Source organism: Pan paniscus, chromosome 11 (genome assembly GCF_029289425.2).
Source record: "Pan paniscus chromosome 11, NHGRI_mPanPan1-v2.0_pri, whole genome shotgun sequence".
In the NCBI taxonomy this organism is placed as follows: Eukaryota; Metazoa; Chordata; class Mammalia; order Primates; family Hominidae; genus Pan; species Pan paniscus.
Window position 1 is genome coordinate 26,947,258 of NC_073260.2, and position 23,622 is coordinate 26,970,879.

Consider the following 23,622-nt stretch of genomic DNA (forward strand, 5'->3'; position numbering starts at 1 on the left):
GTTACAAAGGTAAATTTTAAATTGTTTTTGCCACAATCAACTTCAAAAAAAATCTAATTTTATTTGTTTAAAGGATATTTCACTACAATGAATTTTTTTAATGATGCAGGCATCCAACCATGATGAGGTACCTTGTTGAACAAACTAACTCTGCCACTAAGAACGATGAAAGCTGTTTAAAAAAATAAATAAGTCTGTTGAAAACAATTGGAGAGCAACCCTGTCATCCAAGGCTTGAGAGTCCACGAGCCCCCCAGGAAGAAGAGAAATACTCTGAAGTGAGTCCTGCATTCTCAGCCGCTTTTCCTTCTCAGGGCATTGTTGATTTGTGTCTAGGAGTGTAGAAGTCAGAAAGAAGCACCCTAGAGCTTACCGGCAGTCTTACTGGCCTGGAGATACAAAATTTGGAGTCAGGTCTATTAAGGCAGCTAGGACTTGAAAAACGAAGATCCTAGAGAAAGGAATCACAGTAAACCTAGTGGGTTGGCTGAGGGCCATAATCCCGGCACTTTGGGAGGGTGCGGCAGGAGGACTGCTTGAGGCCAGGAGTTTGAGACCACCCTGGGTAGCATAGTGAGACCCTCGTCTCTACAAAAAGAAAAAAAAAATTAGCTGGGCATGGTGGCCCACATCTCTAGTTCCAGCTACTCAGGAGGAGTAGAGGAGAAAGAGAGAAGAAAGGAGACCTGTGAGATTATGCTTTTATTAGGTCTATAGGCATTATGCCCTTAAAAAACACATGCGCAAAGGAGAGGAACTTATTTCCAAGACTCTGGTGTTAACCATTAGGTTTTTGTTTTGTTCTGTTTTGTTTTGAGACAAGGTCTCGCTCTGTTGCCCAGGCTGGAGTGCAGTGGCGTGATTTCAGCTCACTGCATCCTCTACCTCCCTGCCTCAGTCGATCCTCATGCCTCAGCCTCTTGAGTAGCTGGGACTAGAGATGTGGGCCACTACGCCCAGCTAATTTTTTTTTCTTTTTGTAGAGACAGGGGTCTCACTGTGTTACCCAGGGTGGTCTCAAACTCCTGGCCTCAAACAGTCCTCCTGCCGCACCCTCCCAAAGTGTTGGGATTACAGCCCTCAGTCAACCATTAGGTTTTTTCATGGTCAGCTGAGGGATGTGTTGCGTTTGGGAGTCTATAAGATGAACAAGTGGGCTATATCTCAACCACACTGGGAGGGGAAGTTTGTTTTGTTTTGTTTCTTGAGACAGAGTCTTGCTGTGTTGCCCGGGCTGGAGTGCAGTGGCATGATCTCAGCTCACTGCAGCCTCCTCCGCCTCCCAGATTCAAGCGATCCTTGTGCCTCAGCCTCTCGAGTAGCTGGGATTACAGGCACACGCCATCCTTCCCATCTAATTTTTGTATTTTTAGTAGAGGCAAGGTTTCACCGTATTTCGCCAGGCTGGTCTTGAACTCCTGAGCTCAAGTGATCCTCCCACCTTGGCCTCCCAAAGTGTGGGATTACAGGTGTGAGCCACCACACCTGGCCAGGAGGGTAAGTTTTAACAAGGCCAAAGGTGACAGCAGGGGGTTGGGTATACAACTGGGTTTCAAAAGACTTAGGCCAGGCCTAAAAATGAATGCCAGAGCAGCAACTATATTAAAAAATTTATGACACTGGTACATGCTTCAACATGGATAAACCTGGAAAAGTTTACAAAGCTATGGGAAAGGAGCCAGTCACAAAGGGTCATATATTATATGATTCCATTTATATGAAGTGTCTAGAATATACAAATCAATAGGGAAAGAAAGTAGACTAGTAGTTCCCTAGGGCTGAGAGGTTTTGGTGGAAATGTGAGGTAACTACTAAGGAGTAAAGTTTCTTTTTGGGGTGATGAAAATATTCTAAAATTGGATGATGTTTATGAAACTCTGATTATACTAACAGCTACTGAATTGTACGTTTTAATGGGTGAACTGTATGGTATGTAAGTTATTTCTCAATAAAACTGTTTCAAAAAGGAAGCATCACATACAAATCGTAGGCCGGGCATGGTGGCTCACGCCCATCATCTCAGCACTTTGGGAGGCCAAGGTGGGAGGATTGCTTGAGCCCAGGTGTTTGGGACCAGCCTGGGCAACAAAGTGAGACCCCGTCGCTACAAAAAAAATCAAAAAATTAGCCGGGCGGGGTGGCACACATCTATAGTCCCAGGTACTTGGCAGGCTGATGTGGGAGAATCGGTTGGTCCCAGGAGGGTCAAGGCCACAGTAAGCTGTGTTTGTGCCACTGTACTCCAGCTTGGGTGACAGAGCAAGACTCTGTCTCAAAAAAAAAAGGAAAAAGGAGTCCAATAGAGGGCAGAGTCTGAGGAAGGGGCACAGGTGCCATGTGCAGCAAGAAGAACCCCCTAAAACAGCCCAAGAAGCAGGCCAAGGAGACGGATGAGGAAGATAAGACTTTCAAGCAGAAGCAAAAAGAGGCATTAAAACAAAATGATACGTTAGAACATTTCTCCCAACAATTGCAGAATACAAGCTCCTTTCTTTCATTATTTTTATTTATTTATTTTGAGACAGTCTCACTCTGTCACCCAGGCTAGAGTAAAGTGGATCATAGCACACTGCAGCCTTGACCTCCACATTCAAGCGATCTTCCCACATCAGCCTCCTGAGTAGCAGGGACTACAGGTGGGTGCCGTCATACCCAGCTAATTTTTCTTTTCTTTCTTTTTTTGTTTTTCTGAGGTGGAGTCTCACTCTGTCGCCAGGCTGGAGTGCAGTGGTGCGATCTCGGCTGACTGCAACCTCCGCCTCCCGGGTTCAAGCGATTCTCCTGCCTCAGCCTCCCAAGTAGCTGAGACTATAGGCATGCGCCATGACGCCCAGCTGATTTTTGTATTTTTAGTAAAGACGGGGTTTCATCATGTTGGCCAGGATGGTCTCGATCTCTTGACCTTGTGATCCACCCGCCTTGGCCTCCAAAAGTGCTGGGATTACAGGTGTGAGCCACCGCGCCCGGCCATACTCCGCTGATTTTTAATTTTTTTTTTTTTTTTGTAGAGATGTGGTCTCACTATATTGCTCAGGCTGGTCTTGAACTCCTGGGCTCAAGTGATTCTCTCACCTTGGCCTCCCAAAGTGTTGGGATTACAGGCGTGAGCCACCATGCCCAGCCTAGATGTTCCTTTTAAGTGCATATATAATGTTCACTAAAAAAGGCCATATAATTAGCTATAAAACAAGTCTCAAAACATTTAAAATGATTGAAGTCACAGAGTATATTTTTCTAACCCACTGTAAAGCTAAATTTGAAATCAATTATAGATCAATATCTGGAAACTCTGAATATTTGAAAATTAAACGTTTCTATAGTCCTCATTGATTAAAGAAGAACTCAGAAGGAAAGTAGGAAAATCTCTCGAAGCGAATGAAAAATTACACAATGTATCAAATGTTTGTGGGAAAATGCTAAGGCAGTTCTAAAAGTGAAATTTATGGCTTAAAAGTTTGTATCATAAGAAAAAGAGGGCCCAAGAGAATGAACTAAGTTTTAATCTTCAGAAGCTACAAGAAAGGACATATTAAACACAAAGTAGAAGAAAACAAATAATGAAGATAGTAGAAATCAAGTAAAACAGAAAACAGACCCTCCCCCCGCCGCCCAAAAAAAAAATAAGTAAGAAAATAAAGGAAAACATAAAGTATTTTGTAAAAAATCATTGCCAGGCATGTGGTTCATACCTGTAATCTCAGTGCTTTGGGAGGCCAAGGTGTGTGAATCGCTTGAGCCCAGGAGTTGGAGACCATCCTGGGCAACATAGTGAGACCTCGTCTCTACTAAATGAAAATAAAAATATTAGCCAAGCATGGTGGTGTGTGCTTGTGGTCCTAGGTCATCGAGAGGCTGAGGTGGGAGGAAATCGAGACCATCCTGGCTAACATGGTGAAACCCCGTCTCTACTAAAAATACAAAAAATTAGCTAGGTGTGGTGGTGGGCGCCTGTAGGCCCAGCTACTCGGGAAGCTGAGGCAGAAGAATGGCGTGAACCCGGGAGGTGGAGCTTGCAGTGAGCCGAGGTCGAGCCACTGCACTCCAGCCTGGGTGACAGAGCAAGACTCCATCTCAAAAACAAACAAACAAACAAACAAATAAACAAAAAAAACTACAGCCCCAATATGGCAAATGGACACAAATACAAAATTGAATCCACCAATATATAAGTAATACAATATGACTAAATGGGATTTTTCCTAGAAATATAAAGTTAACTTTTCACTCAAAAATCAATCATTGCATTGTTTCTTCTTATGTAAAATAATAATAATTTTTTTTTTTTTGAGACGGAGTCTCGCTCTGTTACCCAGGCTGGAGTGCAGTGGCACAATCTCGGCTCACTGCAACCTCTGCCTCTCAGGTTCAGGCGATTCCCCTGCCTCAGCCTCCTGAATAGCTGGGATTACAGGCTTGTGCCACCATGCCTGGCTAATTTTTTGTATTTTTAGTAGAGATGGGGTTTCACTGTATTAGCCAGGATGGTCTCAATCTCCTGACCTCGTGATCCGCCCGCCTCGGCCTCCCAAAATGCTGGGATTACAGGTGTGAGTCACGGTGCCCGGTCAGTAATTATTATAGTATTTGGTTTGTCAAGAATCTTTACCATCTTTATATTGACTTAAACATCTCAGAATTTAGAAACAATTGCCTGGAAAAGAATATCATAAGGAAGATAAAAAGTCTAAAATAAGAGATTTGTGTGCTGTAAAGTTTAAAATCTCATCCCATGTTGGCCGGGCACGGTGGCTCATACCTGTAATCCCAGCACTTTGGGAGGCCAAGGTGGGTGGATCACGAGGTCAGGAGTTCAAGACCAGCCTGGCCAAGATGGTGAAACCCCGTCTGTACTAAAAATACAAAAATTAGCTGGGCGTGGAGGCGGATGCCTGTAATCCCAGCTACTCGGGAGGCTGAGGCAGGAGAATGGCTTGAACCCGGGTGGTGGAGGTTGCAGTGAGTGGAGATCATGCCACTGTACTCCAGCCTTGGCGACAGAGGGAGACTTCCATCTCAAAAAAAAAAAAAAAAAGAAATCTGATCCCATGTCATAGTATGCTCAGGCTACTGTAACAAAATATAATAAATTGAGTGGGTTATGAACAACAGAAATTGATTTCCACAGTTCTGGGAGCTAGGATTCCAAGATTGGTGTACAGGCAGATTTGGTGTCTGGTGGAGGCCCACTTCTTCATAGAAGACCATCTTTTCCCTGTAATCTCCAGTGGCAGAAAGAGCAAGGGAGCTTTCTTGGGCCTCTTTTATAAGGGCACCATTCCATTCATGAGGTCATATTACCTATTTATATCCGCATGACCTAATCATCTCCTAGAGGCTGCACCTTCTAATACCATCACCTTGGGATTAGGATTTCAACATATAAATTTTAGGGGAACACAGACATTCAGACCATAGCATCCTACTAGTTATATACCATTATGTTGACTAGATACAGCTATTTGGTTTCAGTTTAAAGAATTCCCTTAAGCAGTTCCTGCAAGGCAGGCCTAATGGTGATAAACTCCCTTAGCTTTTGTTTTTCTGGGAAGGTTTTTATTTCTCCCCCATTTCTGAAAGACAGCTTTGCTGCATAAAGTATTATTTTTTGGCAGGTTTTTTCCTTCACCACTTTGAATGTCATCCCACTGGCCTGCAGGATTTCTGAAAATTTCTGAAAACTTTGCTGGTAGTTATATTAGCACCCCTTTGTATGTGGTATGTTTCTTATCTCTTGCTGCTCTCAAAATTTTCTGTCTTTGATTTTTGGTAGTTTGATTATTATGTGTCTTGATATACTCCTCTTTGGGTTGTATTCCTCTTTGATTGGAAAACTCTGTACTTCCTATACTGCTTGTTGGTGTCTATCCCCAGTTTAAGGAAGTTTCATTTATTATTTATTTATTTATTTTTATTATTATTATTATTATTATTTTTTGAGATGGAGTTTTCATTCTTGTTGCCCAGACTGGAATGCAATGGCACAGTCTCAGCTCACCACAACCTCCGCCTCCTGAGTTCAAGCAATTCTCCTGCCCCAACCTCCCGAGTAGCTGGGATTACAGGCATGCACCACCATGCCTGGCTAATTTTGTATTTTCAGTAGAGATAGGGTCTCTCCATGTTGGTCAGACTGGTCTGAAACTCCTTACCTCAAGTGATCTACCCACCTCAGCCTCCCAAAGTGCTGGGATTACAGGCGTCAGCCACCGTGTCGGCCTATTATTTCTTTAAATATGCTTTCTGGCTCTTTGACTCTTTCTAAAATTTCTGTTGAGCAAAGGTTTAGTCTCTGGATGGTGTCCCAAAATTCCTACAGGCTTTCTTCATTCTTTTTTATTCTTTTGTCTTCTTGCTTCTCCGACTGGATAATTTCAAATGTTCTGTTTCCAGCTCACTGATCTATTCTTCTGCTTGATCGAGTCTGCTATCGAAGCCTTCTACTTAATTTTTCCATTCAGTCATTGTATTCTTCATCTCTAGAATTTGTTTCTTTTTTATTGTTTCTATTTCTTTCTCAAATTTCTTGTGTATTGTTTTCCAAATCTCATTAAATTTTCTATCCATATATTCTTATAGTTTACTGAACTTCTTTATTATTCTGAATTCTTTGTCATTTCCTAGATCTCCATTTCTTTGGGGCCCATTATTAAAGCTTTATTATTGTCTTTTGAAAGTGATTCACTGATTCTTTGCAATCTTTGTGTCCTTGCATTGTTGTCTGAGCATTTAAGACCACCCCTGGCTGGGCATGGTGGCTTACGCCTGTAATCCCAGCACTTTGGGAGGCCAAGGCAGGCAGATCACGAGGTCAGGAGATCGAGACCGTCCTGGCTAACATGGTGAAATCCCATCTCTACTAAAAATACAAAAAATTAGCCAGGTGTGGTGGTGGGCGCCTGTAGTCCCATCTACTCAGGAGGCTGAGGCAGGAGAATGGCGTGAACCTGGGAGGTGGAGCTTGCAGTGAGCCGAGATTGTGCCACTGCACTCCAGCCTGGGCAACAGAGAAAGACTCCATCTCAAAAAAAAAAAAAAAAGAAGAAGAAGAAGACCGCCCTCTCTTCTGGCTTTTGCAGGTGTTCTTTGGCAGGAATAGACCTTCTCTATTTAGCCTCTGATTCTGGAAGGGCCAGCTCCCAGATAAGCTGGAATGACCCCAGACAGGCAGAGCTTGTTGTGATTTCTCTAGTTGACTGGGCTACTGCCTTTGCTCTGATATTGTGTAGAGCTGCTGGCTGGGTACTGTGATGGCTTTTGGTCAGGTTAGTCACAGGATATATTCCCTAGCCAAGCAATTCTGATATTTGGGATCTGCAGTTAGGCAAGGCTGCGGGCTGGGGTTGGAAGTTAGGTGGAGTCATTGCTTGGGACAAGTGGAATCATAAGCTATGCTCCTTAGAATTGCACAGTTGAGGCTGGGCGCAGTGGCTCACGCCTGTAATCCCAGCACTTTGGGAGGCCGAGGCGTGGGTGGGTCACAAGGTCAGGAGTTTGAGACCAGCCTGGCCAACATGGAGAAACCCTGTCTCTACTAAAAATACAAAAATTAGCTGGGCGTGATGGCAGTCTCCTGTAATCCCAGCTGCTCGGGAGGCTGGGGCAGGAGAATTGCTTGAACCCGGGAGGCAGAGGTTGCAGTGAGGTGAGACCATGTCATTTCACTCCAGCCTGGGTGACAAGAGCGAAATTCCATCTCAAAAAAAAAAAAAAAAAAGGCACAATTGAGGATTGCCTCCCCATCAGGGTGGAACTGTGGGGTAGGCTTTTAGCTGAGCTGAGTGGTTGTTTGACCTCGCAGGTCAAGCCAGTCTGGCCCCTTTGCATTTCTTAAACGTTCGGAGGTGGGAGTCTTCCTGCCTAGGTAGGTTGTTAGGTGGGATTTTTGGCTGAGGGCTGAGTAGATCTTCATTTGACTTCCTGGGTCAAGCTGGTCTAGCTCCTTCTCTCAGTGCATGGAGGCAGGAGTTTCCTTGCTTGAGTAGGATTGTTGGGGTGGGCTCCGAGGCTGGGCACAGAGACTAGCTATCTAGGGACTCAAGCTAGCTTGAAATTCCCACCGTGCTTCTGAAGGTGACTAGCTCAGCTTTGTGGGTGGGCTTTGAGACTGGCTGGTATCTCTAATCTGGTGCCACAGCTGGCAGAAACGTAGAGGTATTACCAAGATCCATGTGCTGGTTACTGTGACCTCTGCCTCCTCTCATTGTTTCTACCTGGCCCTGAGTCGTGTAGTGGTGCCATTTCCCCAAGGGTAGGTAGGGGAAACCACAGTGGGCTGCCTGGGAAACATCTCAGAATGCTAGGGAAGCTAGATGACTATTTCAATTTCTGTTTTCCCCTAGTAGAAACTGTGGGCCAGGAGAATCTTTTCTGTCTGGCATTGTGCTGACTTGGAGGGAAAGGGGTGCCACAGTTGGAATAAGACCATTCTTCCTTGGGCAACATAGTGAGACACAGTCTATTAAAAAGGGGGGGAAAAAGAAGACTGTCCTCCTTATCCTTCTAATTCAGATTTCATTCCGTTCTGTGGACCATGTGTGTCTCAAACTTGTTTCCAAGTATTGGGGTTTACAAAAGGATTTTCTGGCCTGTGGATAGTTTCTAGTTGAACTTTTCTGTTGGCTGGGAGTGAAGCCTGGTACTTCCTAAACTGCCATCATTCCCCTAGATACAGCTATTTGTCTCTATTTAAGTACATTTGGCTTCAACAAACATGGGTTGGGGAAAACAGCACAATAAATATTTTTAACTTAAAAAATAATTTTAGACTAGGCAAAGTGGTTCACACCTGTCATTCCAGCACTTTGAGAGGCCAAAGCAGGAGGATTGCTTGAGACCAAGAGTTTGAGACCAGCCTGGGTAACAGCAAGAGCCCATCTCTAAAAGAAGTAAAAGTAATTTTAAAAAATCATTTTAATTCACCATATTAATAGAATAAAGGAGAATAACCTAATCATCTCAATAGATAATAGAAATAGCATTTGACAAAATTCAGCAATCATGTATAATTAAGAATACTCAGCAGATAAACAACAATCAGCCTGATAATGTGCATCTACAAAAAAAACGCCCTACAACTATCATATTTAATGGTGAAAAAACACAGTGTTTTCCCCCTAAGACTAAGAACAAGGCTAGGATATCCATTTTCACCACCAACATTCACCACTATACTGTGGGTCTAACAGTGCAATATGACAAGAAAAAAAAATAAGGCACACAGAGTGGAAAAGAAGAAATAAAACTGCCTTTATTTGCAGATAACAATCACATAGATAGAAAATCCTAAGGGATTTACAAAAAAAGCTGCTAAAACTAATAAGGAGATTTAACAGTATTGCAGGACACAAAGCATTTCTGTATCCTAACAAAGAATAATTAAAAACTGGAATTTAAAAAATTATTTAGGCTGGGCATGGTGGCTCACACCTATAATCCCAGCACTTTGGGAGGCTGAGGTGGGAGGATTGCGTGAAGCCAGGAGTTTGAGACCAGCCTGGGCAACAAAGTGAGACCTTGTCCACACAAAAAACAAACAAAGCCAGGCATGGTGGTATGTGCCTGTAATCCCAGCTACTTGGAAAGCTGAGGCAGGAGCCCAGGAAAGCTGAGACTTGGAAAGCTAAGACCTTGAGCCCAGGAATTCAAGGCTGCAGTGAACTATGAGCATGCCACTGCACTCTAGAATGAGTGGCAGAAAAAATAAAACATCTATGCACTGAGGTATACTATGATAGCATTACATGACTGTTTTGGGAAAAAACTCTAAACCATTTTTCCTCTGCTCTCATACTAAACAACAATCATCAACACACAAGAAGACTTCTGTGACCAAATTTGTGAGAGTTTTTCCCACACACTAAGCAGTGGACACCAAGTAGGTGTCCTCCAGTTTTATTCTGACACTATCTACTTGGAGATAGTGGGTCTCACCATGTTGCCCACTATCTACTGTCTCCAGGTAGATAGTGTTAGATGCCACAGGTCGAGGGGCTCAGTCCCCAAAACTGCCCCACCTCCCAGACACCAGTTGTAACTCTGGGCGTCTGGAAATTCTGACCAACTGGCTTCAAGTTGGGGTTCCCACAACCTCCACTTGGGGTTTGATTAATTTGCTGGTGCAGCTCACAGAACTCAGGGAAACACGTTTACCAGTTTATTGCAAAGAAAATCATAAAGGATAACATATGAAGAGATGCATAGGGCACAGTATTGGGGAAGGGGCACAGAGCTCTCCAGTCCTCCCGGGGTGTGTCACCCTCCAGGACCCTCCATGTGTTCAGCTATCCAGAAGCTCTTGGAACCCAGTCCTCTTGGGTTTTTATGGAGGCTTCATTAAGTTGGCATTCTTTCCCCCAGCATATGGAGCAGGACCCTCTCTGGAATAAGGGTTTATATGACCCACAGTTCTGCCTTGCGGAGGTGAAAGGAAGGCAAGAGAAGGTCAGAGAGATTCTGTTTCCTGAAGCCTGCCTGCAAGGCCTAACACCCAACATTGTAACAAAAGCTTGTAACAAGGGCTATGGGAATTACAAGCCAGGCAACCTGGACAAAAATAGATAGATAGATAGATAGATAGATAGATAGATAGATAGATAGATAGATAGATAGGATAGATGATGATAGATAAGATAGATGATGATAGATAGATAGATAGATAGCAAACACAGTGACCCAACCTCATGGCGTTTCACTCAGACTTTTATCTTGACTCTGAGAGACTCAAGATTCAACTTAAAAATGGCATCCTTAATTCTTTTTTTTTATTTTTAAGACAGCATCTCACTCTGTTGTCCAGGCTGGAGTGCAGTGGCGCAGTCTCAGCTCAATGCAACCTCCACCTCCTGGGCTCAAACAATTCTCGCACCTCAGCCTCCTGGGTAGCTGGATTAAAGGCCACACTGCCACACCCATCTAATTTTTGTATTTTTAGTAGAGACGGGGTTTCACCATGTTGGCTAGGCTGGTCTCAAACTCCTGGCCTCCGACCTCAGCCTCCCAAAGTGCTGGGATTACAGGTGTGAGCCACCTCGCCTGGCCAGCATCCTTAAATTTTTAAAGAACTGTGTATTTCACCTTCTGGCTATGTTTACCTTTTACATGTGTTAGGGCCTAGAAGCTGCAAATACTTACAAAAATGGTGAAATCTTACTAAAGATAAATTAGAATTATGATGACCATTATGTGGAACATTCCAGATGAATAAGACTGTTTGTTCATCTAAGAATTGAGTTTAAAAATGAGGGCTTCTGAATCAGGCCCTCCTAGGGATACCTATTGATGTGCAAAAGCTTCTAAAAAGATTTCAAAAATGTTTGTCTCTTTAAAAGAGCTCATGTAGAAGGCAAATGAAAAGTTTAAGCAACTAGTTTATAAGAAAATTGAATCTGCCAATCTTTTCACTTAGTTACTGTTTTACTCCAAAGGCAAAAAGAAAGCTAGGTAATATTTATAAAAATTAGGCCCTTGGGTGAAGCAGATTTGCATTTTCAGAACTATCCATCTGCATCCAGAAATAGGAAACCCTTTGTCTGCTCTATTTGCTAATGGGCTGTGCCCTGAACTCAGTAATCTAGTTAAGAAACAGAAGCTAAGTTGAAAAGACCGCCTATTGAATTAAATCAGTCTCCAAAATTTGCCTTTCTGGTATTTAGCCAGTTATTTTGAAACTCTTTGTAAAAACGTGTATCTATAAAGGAAAATCAGTAGAAATTCTTACAGTAGGTGAGAGCATTAGTCCAAATAAACTCACCTTCAACCATTTTGTCTGAACTGGGCTTCTTAGCATCAACTTTCTGTCTTGGCAAATAACAATATTTAGGCCTGAAATGTAAGTTCTCTGCCTTTGAGATGTAAATTTTCTACCTTGTGTTACCTAGGAACCATCCCTTTCAAAATGCAATTCAGGGTAGAAAATTTTTAAATGGTTATTTTAAAAAGGGATGAATAGTGGACTGTGATGGGTTTAAAACAAAGATTTAATCTACTAATGATTGGATGGATCAGAGGAACTCATTGCTGGTCCCCTAACATTACAAAGCTCAAAACCAGTCAGCTCAATTTACTCCAATCTGGAAAAAATTTTTAAAGCCAGAAGGCAGAGATTCCAATGGGCAACCTAACTAACAATCACTTAGGGCAATAATCAAGCAGGTCAGTCCAGAAAAGGGCAAGGTCCCTTGACTCAATCCCCCTGTTGGGATAGGTATAATTAGCAAATTCATATTTTAATGACCAGAACCCAGAGATTGCTGCCTCACGGTATGTTCTACCTCTAATTTTCCCAAACCTTTAAGAATGTCAAAGAATAAAATCTCAACAAATTATGTAAAGATCTAATTGGCTTTTATTAGCGATTCATGAACTGGGTAGCATCCAGCCTATAAAATAAAACAGAAGCCCCGCCAGGTATGACAGAACGGTCTGCATTTGTAAGGCAGCACTAGCAGGAACAAGGAAACAGCATAGTAGACACAGCAGATTGGTTAACATCAGGTTACTTCAGGTTACGTTCCTTGTGTGGATTAAAGCAGAGGGGGCTTCCTCATCATAATCACGCTTGCTCACGTTGACTGGACTCCCTTTGATCAGTTGCTGTGAATCTCCTGACTTGTTGAAACTGTCCTATTTTTAAGTTCACTTTGATTACATGGACTCCATTCCTGGATGGAGAGGTGAGATCTTGGAGTTCCATTCAACATAAATGTATTGTAAAGTTTTTGTTAGAGGGCTTGTTAATGTTGGCCTTGGGCTAGTCCTTTCCCATCTCTGATCCTCTGCTTCCTAACTTGTAAAATACAGATTAAATGTTCCTAACATTATGAATCTAAGAAATGTCAGGATTAGCTAAATTGCTTAATGGCACAACAATATTAGAGTGGAAGCTGAGAAGCAAAATTGTTACACTGAGCAAGTATTTTTAACTGATTGAAATGAAAGATAAGAGCTTTTTAAAAGTTTATCTTCCCTTCAACCCTCCCAGCCTCTCAAACCACTGTATTAGCTTGCTAGGGCTGCCATAATAAAATACCACAGATTGGGGGGCTTTTAAAATTAATTTATTAGGGGGGTAGAGACAGGGTCTTACTATGTTGTCCAGGCTGGCCTTGAACTCCTGGCCTCAAGCAGTCCTCCTGCCTCGGCCTCCCACAGTGGACGGCTTAACAACAGAAATTTATTTCTCACTATTCTGGAGATTAGAAGTCAAAGATCAAGGTGCTGGTGATTTTGTTTCTTCTGAGGCCTCTCTCTTTGCTTGCAGATAACTGCCTTCTCACTGTGTCCTCTCCTGGTCTTTGTTCTGTGCACACGTTGCTGGTATCTCTTATGTCCAAAGGACACCATGTTGGATTAGACTAACAGCCTCCTTTGAACTTAAGTCACCTCTTTAAAGGCCTCAGCTCCGAACAGTCACATTCAAAAGAAATGGGAGTCAGGACCTCAACAAATGAATTGGGGGATACACAGTTCAGCCCATACCAATGACCTATTCTAAGGTTTCTGTTTCAAAACATTGTAGCCAAATGCATACTCCTAGGGAGAAAATTATTTTGTTTTAGGACAATTTAAACATATTTTTAAATGGAATACATGCAGCAATTTGTTAAATTACATTAGTAATATTTTCCTATGGCTAAGTCCACCTGGAAAGCTAGTTATCAAAATGAAAAATTATTGTTTCATTTAGTCCTCGCCAGTACTAATTCGTTTTTTATGATTTTTGTAAAATGCACTATATGATTTTCTTTAAAATAAGTATATAAAAATCAAAAACATCATTAAGATTTTCATTAGTATACAATCCAAAACTAAAAATTTTAAAACAGACTAGCTTCATTTTACATGACAAGAAGATTTGAAAGAGCTAATTTTACTGCTTGATCTGACTGTCCGCCCAAAATACTTTTCTTGGAGAAAGACAGTGAATGAGATGTAAGGCTCAAAGGGTTAAACCCTTGAAATATAAAAACACAGACTGTCTTAGAATCCCACTTAATGAAGCTTATGTTTGATTAGCTTGCCATTTTAATTACAATTTCAAGTCTTTTAGAGACAAATTCTATCTTTTCCAGAACAAACGTGCATATCCTTATAATACAACAGGAAAGAAAACAAACATTAGATTTTAACTGTTGAGCTTCTTTTACTTTTTGAGCATAGCAGTCGACTTTTTTTTTATATTTTCCTTCACAGTCTGGCATTCATCTGATTCATTAGCTTCTCCAATTTGATTGCTAGGGCCATGTTACCTTTAATCTTTAATTTTCCTGACATGAATGCCATTGTTGGTTTTAGTTTCCCTAAAATGAGAAAATGAGAGAGGGAAAAGCAACCATTAGTGCCCTTAGGGATATATTGCTTTAAGAACACGCATTGTAAAAAGAATCTCCTTGAGTTCTATAAACCTCAGAAGCATAGAAATTTCTGTTACAGCATTTTATATCAGTATCTTGGGAATCCCAATTCCTAGACTTAGATGTTAACAATATCCTATTAAGAGCTAGCATAAAAACAACAATCAGCAAAAGATTATAGCAAATGTTTTTACACCAAAAAGATTTTTATACACTAAAGGATACACGGCCCTCAAATGAATTCTGGTAAACAAATACTGTCTATTTTAGTTAATTTTCCAACTTAACGATAGTTCATTAAACTTTTGACATTTCAAGTTCAAAAAACCAAATGGTGTAAATGAACAAAACAGTCTTAAGAAATGATCATTAAAAGTATAGTGTATGGACACAAAATATGTGTTAGCATTACTTTAACCACAGAAATGCCAGGGTATAAAAAATGTGAGCATTAAAATAGAATTGTACCTAATAACAACATGTAATAAATATGAGCTCCATGGAGAGAAGTACATTTGTTATCTGCTACTCTTATTCCAGTGTCAGTACGGGGTCTGTCACATAGTGGAATTAATGAGGAAACAGACTCAAAAAGGATTTTGGCTTGCTCAAGGTCACACAGCTTGTATGAGGCAGTGCTGTAATTCAAAGCCAGATATGTCTGCCTTTCATTTATGACTTTTTTTCCTTTTTTTTTTTTTTTTTTTTTTGAGACAAGGTCTCACTCTGTCTCCCAGGCTGGAGTACATGTACAGTGGAGTACATGGCTTACTGCAGCCTTGACTTCCCAGGCTCATCTGAACCTCCCACCTCAGCCTCCTGAGTAGCTGGACTACAGGCAAGCAACACCATGCAGGGCTAATTTTTTATAGAGATGGGGTTTTGCCATGTTGCCCAGGCTGGTCTCAATGATCCACCTGCCTCCCAGAGTGCTGAGATTACAGATGTGAGCCATCTGGCCCAGCCTCATTATAATTTTCTGTCTTACATTATGCTAATTGATATAGATGACATATCTTCTAGAAGGCACAATATGTGTTTGGTTTATTAGTAGCTTAGTAGCCACCCTCCCCACCCCTGTGCCCCACACAGGTTCTTTGCAGAGAAAGTGTGTGAGTTAATGTATTATATATATATTATATTAAGCTATTAAATGCCTTTAAATTATTCTAAATAGAGGTTATAGCAAAGCCTCATGGAGTTATTATAGGTAGAAAGGATCAAGTCCAACTCTTTTATTTTAATGAATAAACTGAGCTGTGTCCTACTTTAAGACAGTGTGATGTTAAAATCCCAATACTTAGAAATAATAAATGAAGGGGTAACTTTTATTTACATGGAGGATACTGAAAGATCTTTATTCTGGAAGGAACAGAACAGCCCCTCCAAAAACACAGATACAGACATCTGGGTGTCCTTCAGCTAAATCAACTGGATCATGCTCTGTTATTCTACAGTGAAGCCTACCATTCCACCCACCCCACTCACACACATCTTCCAATGAGCTTTGCAGAGCCTTGCCCATAGAGATGAATGGACATCAAATATAACCAAAACCAAAACACAGATAAGAGCAACTTGGAGGAAACAGAATGCTGGCTCAGACAAAAGATAACTAAAGTAGAGTAAATGGAGAACAAATTAAAAATTCCACAATCTCTGCCCTCAGAGATAAAAGAAAATAATACAGCAAGGGATGGGGAACAGGATGCAGGCGGAGAAAGAGGGAAGAGGAGGAGCACAGGAAGGAGAGAGGAGAAGAAGAGGGGATGAAGGAGAGGGAGAGAGGAGAAAAAGGGAAAGGGGGAAAGGCAGTGATGCCAGGGAAGGAGAGGGGATGGGTTGGATTGAGGAGGAGGAAGAAAAACCATCAGAAAACAAGATGAGCTCTTAGAAAGTAAAATTTTAGTCAACAAAATTAAAATGCAGTAGAAAGGTAGGAAAAAGAAGGTGAGTCGATCTCCTAGAAACTGAAAAGAATTATACAAATATATGTGTAATAGGAGAAATGAGTGATTAAATCAGATGATCTTTTTCTCCAGAAAGTCAGAAGAGAGAAAACTGAGAGAACTATCAAAGAAATAATATAAGAACTTTTCAAGGGGCTGGGAAAATGACATTTACCTTTTATCACTGTGAAATACCAGACTACCACAGAGAAATATGTCTCTGATTTCAAAAACTTTCAGAAAGGACAGGGGTAGATAGAAAAGATTAAGACGAACAACATCAAATTCTCAACGATAATCTTAAGATGATAAAGCAATGGCTTCAAAATTCTGAGGGAAAATGAATTGCAACCTGGAAATCTCTACCCAGACAAACAATCAAGAGAGTTGGTAGAATAATAGTAGTTTCAGATACACACAAAAATTATCTCTAATGTATCCTTTCTCATGAAACTACTGGACAATATGTGCCACCAAAATGAAGATGTAAAGGAAGAAAGAAGACATGGGATCCAGGAAACAGGAGATTCAATGCAGGAGAGAGTTAAATTTCTAGGACAACAGCTGTGTAGCAGGCTTAATGAGCTTCAGGTCTAGATTATAACATGAAGACAAAGGGCTCCGGGGAAAAAGTGGACTGACACAAGCTGATACATTTGACAACGTAGAAAACTGCATCAAGAAGCTGTGGGAAGAGTACAGGAAGACTTTGCTTAGTGTCATGGACTGAATGTTGGCATTCCCCACAAACTTCATATCTTGAAGCTCTTGCCCTCAGTGTGATGGTCTCAGGAAGTGGGGCCTTGGGAAAATAATTTGGTTTAGGTGAAATCATGAGGATGGAGCCGGAATGATGGGATTAGTGCCCTTATAAGAAAAGGAAGAGAAACAATTTAGTGGCATTTAAGTCCAGGTACAATGTTGTGTACCACCACGCAACACGTGGTATCTATCTAGTTTCAACCATTTTCATCATCCCAAAATGAAACCCTCAGGGGTTCAGCATTAGCAGTTCCCCCTGCCTCCAGACTCTGGCAACCACCAACAGCTCTCTGTGTCTATGGATGCACCTATTCTAGATATTTAATATAAAAGGATTTCTACAATATGTGATCTTTGGTGTCTGGCTTTTTTCATTTAGCATAATGTCCCATGGTGTAGCATGTATTAGTACTTCATTCCTTTTTATGGCTGACTGCTATTTCATTATATGTATATACCACACTTTGTTTATCCATGCATCCCTTAATGGACATTTGGGTTGTTTCTGTCTTTTGCCTATTGTGAATAGCGCTGCTGTGAATATGCATGTACATTTATTTGTTCGAGTGCCTGTTTTCAATTCTTTTGAGTATATATTTACAAGTAGAAATTGTGAGTTATTTGGTAATTCTATAATTAACTGTACATATACATCTATGGATTTAACTAAACCCATGTCTCTATAGTCAACTGATCTTCAACAAGGGTGCCAAGACCATTTAACACAGGAAAGAACAGTCTATTCCACAAATGGTGCTGGGATAACTGGATATCCACATACAAAAGAATAAAGTTGGACTCTCCTACCGTCTACAAAAATTAACTTAAAATGGATCATAAACCTAAATGTAAGAGGTAAAACTCAAAACTCTTAGAAGAAAATATAGGTATAAAGCTTCCTAACCTTGATTTGGCAAAGGATTCTTATATATGACACTGGAAGTAAAAATAAAAAAAAATAGGTTGAACTTCAAAACTAAAAACATATGTGCTTCAAAATATATCATCAAGAAAGTGAAAAAACAACCTACAAAAAATGTGAAAAAGCATTTGTAAATCATGTATCTGATGAAACATAACTAACTGAAAATATATGAAGATTTTTTTTTTTTTTTTTGAGACAGTCTCTGTGTCACCCAGGCTAGAGTGCAATGGCGTGATCTTGGCTCACTGCAGCCTCCGCCTCCTGGGTTCAAGCGATTCTCCTGCCTCAGCCTCCTGAGTAGATAGGATTACATGCACCTGCCACCACGCCCAGCTAATTTTGGTATTTTTAGTAGAGATGGGGTTTCACCATGTTGGCCAGGCTGGTCTCGAAGTCCTGACCTCAAGTGATCTGCCCGCCTCGGCCTCCCAAAGTGCTAGGATTACAGGTGAGCCACTGCGCCTGGCCAGAATTTCTTAAAACTGAATAATAAAAGACAAATAACCAAATTTTGAAATGGCAAAGGACTTGAAGGGACATTTCTCCAAGGAAATACCTTTGATCCATAAGCACATAAAAAAAGTATGATATCATTTGTCATTAGGGAAATGCAAATCAAAACAATAAGATGCCATTTCACATCCACTAGGGTGGCAATAATGAAAAAACAAAATAATAACAAAAAAGAAGTGTTGGTAAGTGCAAGGATATGGAAAAATAGAAATCCTTGTACATTGCCGGTGGGAATGTAAATGATGCAGCCACTATGAAAAACCTTTTGGCAATTCTTTGAGAAGTTAAACATAAAATTATATTATGACCTAGAATTCTACTCCCATGTAGATAGCCAAGAGAAATGAAAACATAAAGCCACATAGAAACTTGTATATGAATGTTTATCGAAGCATTATTCATAATAGCCAGACAGCAGAAACAAAAGATGAATAGGTAAATGAATTGTGGTAAATCCATATAATGGAATAATATTCAGCCAGAAAAAGAAATGAGGTACTGATACATGCTACAGCTTGGATGAACCTCAAAAACATTATGCTAAATAAAATAAGTCAGATGCAAAAGGTCACATATTGCATGATTCCATTTGTTTAAAATATTCAGAGTATGCAAATCAATAGAGAAAAAGCAGATTAGTGGTTGCCAGGGGAGGTGAGAATGAGAAGTGCTTACTTACATATGGTACAGGTATTCCTCTGCAGTGATGAAAAAGTTTTGAAACCAGGGAGGGATGGTTGCACAGCACTGTGAATATATTAAATGTCACTGAACTGTACACTTTAAAATGAGTAATTGCGGCCGGGCCTGGTGGCTCACGCCTGTAATCCCAGCACTTTGGCAGGCCGAGGCAGGAGGATTGCCTGAGGTCAGGAGTTCGAGACCAGCCTGGCCAACATGGTGAAATTCTGTCTCTACTAAAAATACAAAAATTACCCAGGCGTGGTAGTGGGCTCCTGTAATCCCAGCTACCCAGGAGACTGAGGCAAGAGAATTGCTGGAACCCAGGAGGCAGATGTTGCAGTAAGCTGAGATCACACCACTGCACTCCAGCTGGGGTGACTGCGCGAGACTCTGTCTCAAAAAATAAAAATAAAATGACTAATTGCATGTTATCTGAATTTCACTTTATTTTTTAAAAGGTTATGAAATACTAATACATGCTACTACAAGGATGAAACTTGAAAACATTATGTTAAGTGAAAGAAGCCAGTCACAAAAGATCACATATTACATGACTCAGTTCATACGAAAGTCAGAATAGGGAAAACCATAGAGATAGAAAGTTGATTAGTTGTTGCTTAGGGCTGCTGGTGGGGATATTGAGGGATATTACATTGACAGCTGATAGGTAGAGACAGAAAGTGGATTAGTGGTTGTTTAGGGGTAGCAGTGGGGATATAGAGGGATATGAGGTTGACCGCTAATGGGTAGGAGGTTTCTTTTTGAGATGACGAAAATGTTTTAAAAGCAACAGATGAATTTTACACTTTAAGTGGGTGAACTGTATGGTATATGAATTATATCTCAATAAAGCTGTTTTTAAAAAGCTATTGACATACAACTAGAAATTGAATTACTAATTTAAAATATTCCTACAAAAAATCCCAGCTACAAAATGGCTTCACTGATTAATTCAAATGATACAAAATCAATACACAAAAATTAGTTATAGCTATATATACCAGAAACAGGCAATTTGGAAATAAACTAACGACAATAATTTCATTTCACAACGGTAAAAAAGAAAATATTTAGTGGGAAAAGCATGAATGATAACAGGAAAAAATAATAGATTAAACTTGATCAAAACAAAACAACTTTTGTAATACAGAAGATACTTTTAAGAAAATGGAAAGAGAAACCACATACTAGGAGAAAATATTTGCAAATCACATATCCAATAAAGAACATGCATCCAGAATTTATAAAGAATCTGACAACTCAATATTAAAAAGACAACTCAATTTTACTTGTGTGTGTGTGTGTGTGTCTGTGTGTGTGTAGAAGCAGGGTCTCACTATGTTATTCAGGCTGGTCTCATACTCCTGGCCTCAAGTGATCCTCTTTCTTTGGCCCCCCAAAGTGTTGGGATTATAGGCATGAGCCACCATGCCTGGCTGACAACTCAATTTTAAAATGAGCAAAGACTGAATAGACAATTCACCCAATATAAGTAGCTATCAAACACATGAAAATATGTTTAAATCATTATCAGTAAGAAAATACAAATTAAAACCACACGAGGCTGGGCACGGTGGCTCATGCCTATAATCCCAGCACTTTGGGAGGCTGAGGTGGGTAGATCACTCGAGGCCAGGAGTTTGAGACCAGCCTGGCCAACATGGTGAAACCCCGTCTCTAGTAAAAATACAAAAATTACCTAGGTGTGGTAGTGCATGCCTGTAATCCCAGCTTCTTGGGAGGCTGAGACATGAGAATTGCTTGAACCCAGGAGGTGGAGGTTGCAGTGAGCCGAGATCATGCCACTGCACTCCAGCCTAGGAGACAGAGCAAGACTGTGTCTCAAAAAATAAATAAATACATAAATAAACATATGAGATACCACTACATGCCCACTAGAATGGCTATAATAAAAAAGACAACAAGCCAACTCTGGGTGTACTACCTATGAGTTAACCCTGCTCTGCAAGGAGCAATTTTTAAAAAATGTTTTTAAAAGACAACAAGTGTTGGTGAATAGGTAGAGAAAATGGAACCTTAATACATTGCTGATGGGACTATAAAAATGGTATAGTCACTGTAGCAAATAGTTTGGTAGGTTCTTAAAAAGTTAAATATTGCCTGGGTACAGTGGCTCTCGCCTGTAATCCCAGGACTTTGGAAAGCTGAGGTAGGAGGATTGCTTTAGCCCAGAAGTTCAAGACCAGCCTGGGCAGCAAAGCGAGACCCTATCTCTATTTTATTTTAAGTGAAAAAAAAAAAAAAGTTAAATATCAACTTACCATATGACCTAGCAATTCCATTCTTAAAAATCTACCCAAGAAAAATGAAAACAAATATCCATACTGATACATGTATGAGAATGTTCATAGCAGCAATATCCATAATAGCCAAAAACTTGAAACAATCCAAGTGTCCATCAGCTGGTGAGTGAATAAACAACATGTGGTATATCCATACAATGGAATACTATTCAGCAATAAAAAGGAACCGAACTACTGATACCAGCTACAACATATATATGAATGAATATCAAAAGCCTATAAGTAAAAGGTGCTAGATGCAAAAGACTATATACTGTTTTATTCCATATATATAAAATGTCCAGAAATAGCAAATTTATAGAGACAGAGAGCAAATTGGTATTTGGCTGGCTAGGGCTTTGGGAATGGAAATAGGATCGACTGCAAAGAGACATGAGAGAATTTTTTGGTGTGATGAAATGTTCTCAGACTGGACTGTAGTTATGGCTGTGTAACTATAAATTTATTAAAAATCATTTATACTTAGGATGGTAAATTTTATTGCATGTGAATTAGACCTCAACAATACTGTTTTAACAAAAGTTTTTAAAAAAGCTAGTAAGCTCAATGTTTTATACACACACACACACACATCCCCCTCCTCAGGTAAAGTAATATTGCTCAATTTACTTTATTTCTGTCATACTGCTCCACCATACAGTGGCCTCTATTGGCCAAAAGGAGAGATTCTGATTAGTTGGTTACTAGTTGCTTTAATTTTTTTTTTTTTTTTGAGACAGGGTCTCAGTCAATCACCCAGGCTGGAGTGCGGTGGCTCGATCTCAGCTCACTGCAACCTCCGCTTCAAGGTTCAGGCGATTCTTATGCCTTAGCCTCCTGAGGAGCTGGAATTACAGGCATGTGCCACCACACCCGGCTAATTTTTGTATTTTTGGTAGAGACAGGGTTTTGCCCTGTAGGCCAGGCTGGTCTCAAACTCCTGACCTCAAGTCATCCACCTGACTTGGCCTCCCAAAGTGCTGGGATTACAGAAATGAACCACCACGCCTGGCCTAAATTTTTGTATTTATAATGTATCCACTACATAAATTAGGCATAGAAATGGCTATGGTCTCGTCAAAGAGAATTCTTAGGATATAAAGTCTAAATTGTGCCCATTTAAAGGAAAGCAGATGGGATAAACAGTAAGAATAAAAGGACATAAGAAGCACAAGCAAACTCACTTGCTCCCGATCTAAACCATACCTATAAAATATACTTGATAAGAATAATTGTTTTTTAAAATAATTCATATAACTGACTGGCCTCATCCAGTGAATCCAAGACCACATTCAAAGAAAGATACCAATAGAAAGCCTATTATTTCAACTGTATGCTACATAAGTGAAATGTAAATTAAAGAAAGAAGTCACTTGGTTTCTTCACCTTTGGAGGGCAGACTAGCATAATAATGAAGAGCATAAGCTTTGGAGTTAGCTTGGATTCAAATCCTTCCTCTATTTTCTCATTCATCAGCTGACCTCGGGCTTATTATTTAATTTTTCAAAGCCTCAGTACTTACTGCTATAAAATGGAGAACATATTTTATTGGAAAGAACTGTTGGGAGGATTGCTTCACCTGTAGCAATCATGCAATAAATAAATCGTACATAATTACTGTTATTTCCACTTAGAAGTTGACAATAAATTTTTATTTTAAATGGTCTTCATGTTAAAACAAATATTTATAAGATTCCGATTCACCAAACATTCATTGAGCATTTATTAAATGTGTCCAAAGCACTGTGTTTAAGCTCTATGGAGAAATAGTTGTTGAAACACTGAAGAAACACTAAACTATTAAAAATCATTAAAGGGGCCGGGCGTGGTGGCTCACACTTGTAATACCAGCACTTTGGGAGGCCAAGGCGGGTGGATCACCTGAGGTCAGCAATTCGAGACCAGCCTGGCCAATATGGTGAAACCCTGTCTTTACTAAAAATACAAAAAATTAGCCAGGCATGGTGGCGGGCACCTGTAATCCCAGCGACTCTGGAGGCTGAGGCAGGAGAATTGCTTGAACCCGGAAGGCAGAGGTTGCAGTGAACCAAGGTTAACACCATTGCACTCCAGCCTGGGCAACAAGAGCAAAACTCCGTCTCAAAAAAAAAAAAAATCATTAAAGGGATAACCAA

The 23,622-nt window shown here is 40.4% G+C and overlaps 1 protein-coding gene across 4 annotated transcripts in view; it reads right to left on the reverse strand.

The window, feature by feature from the left end:
- Positions 1 to 12,325: 12,325 nt before the first annotated feature.
- The window catches only part of HSDL2 (hydroxysteroid dehydrogenase like 2), a 94,188-nt gene continuing 82,891 nt past the window's right edge, over positions 12,326 to 23,622 (reverse strand). For 3 of the 4 annotated variants that reach the window (XM_003810855.6, XM_034928858.3, XM_003810857.5), the window contains one exon: positions 12,326 to 14,297. In XM_003810855.6, the coding sequence (XP_003810903.1) occupies positions 14,185 to 14,297 (113 nt within the window). In that variant the 3' untranslated portion in view covers positions 12,326 to 14,184. Of the gene's footprint in view, positions 14,298 to 20,730; positions 23,369 to 23,622 lie in introns of those variants that run through there. The other variant, XR_010109101.1, reaches the window with a different exon arrangement.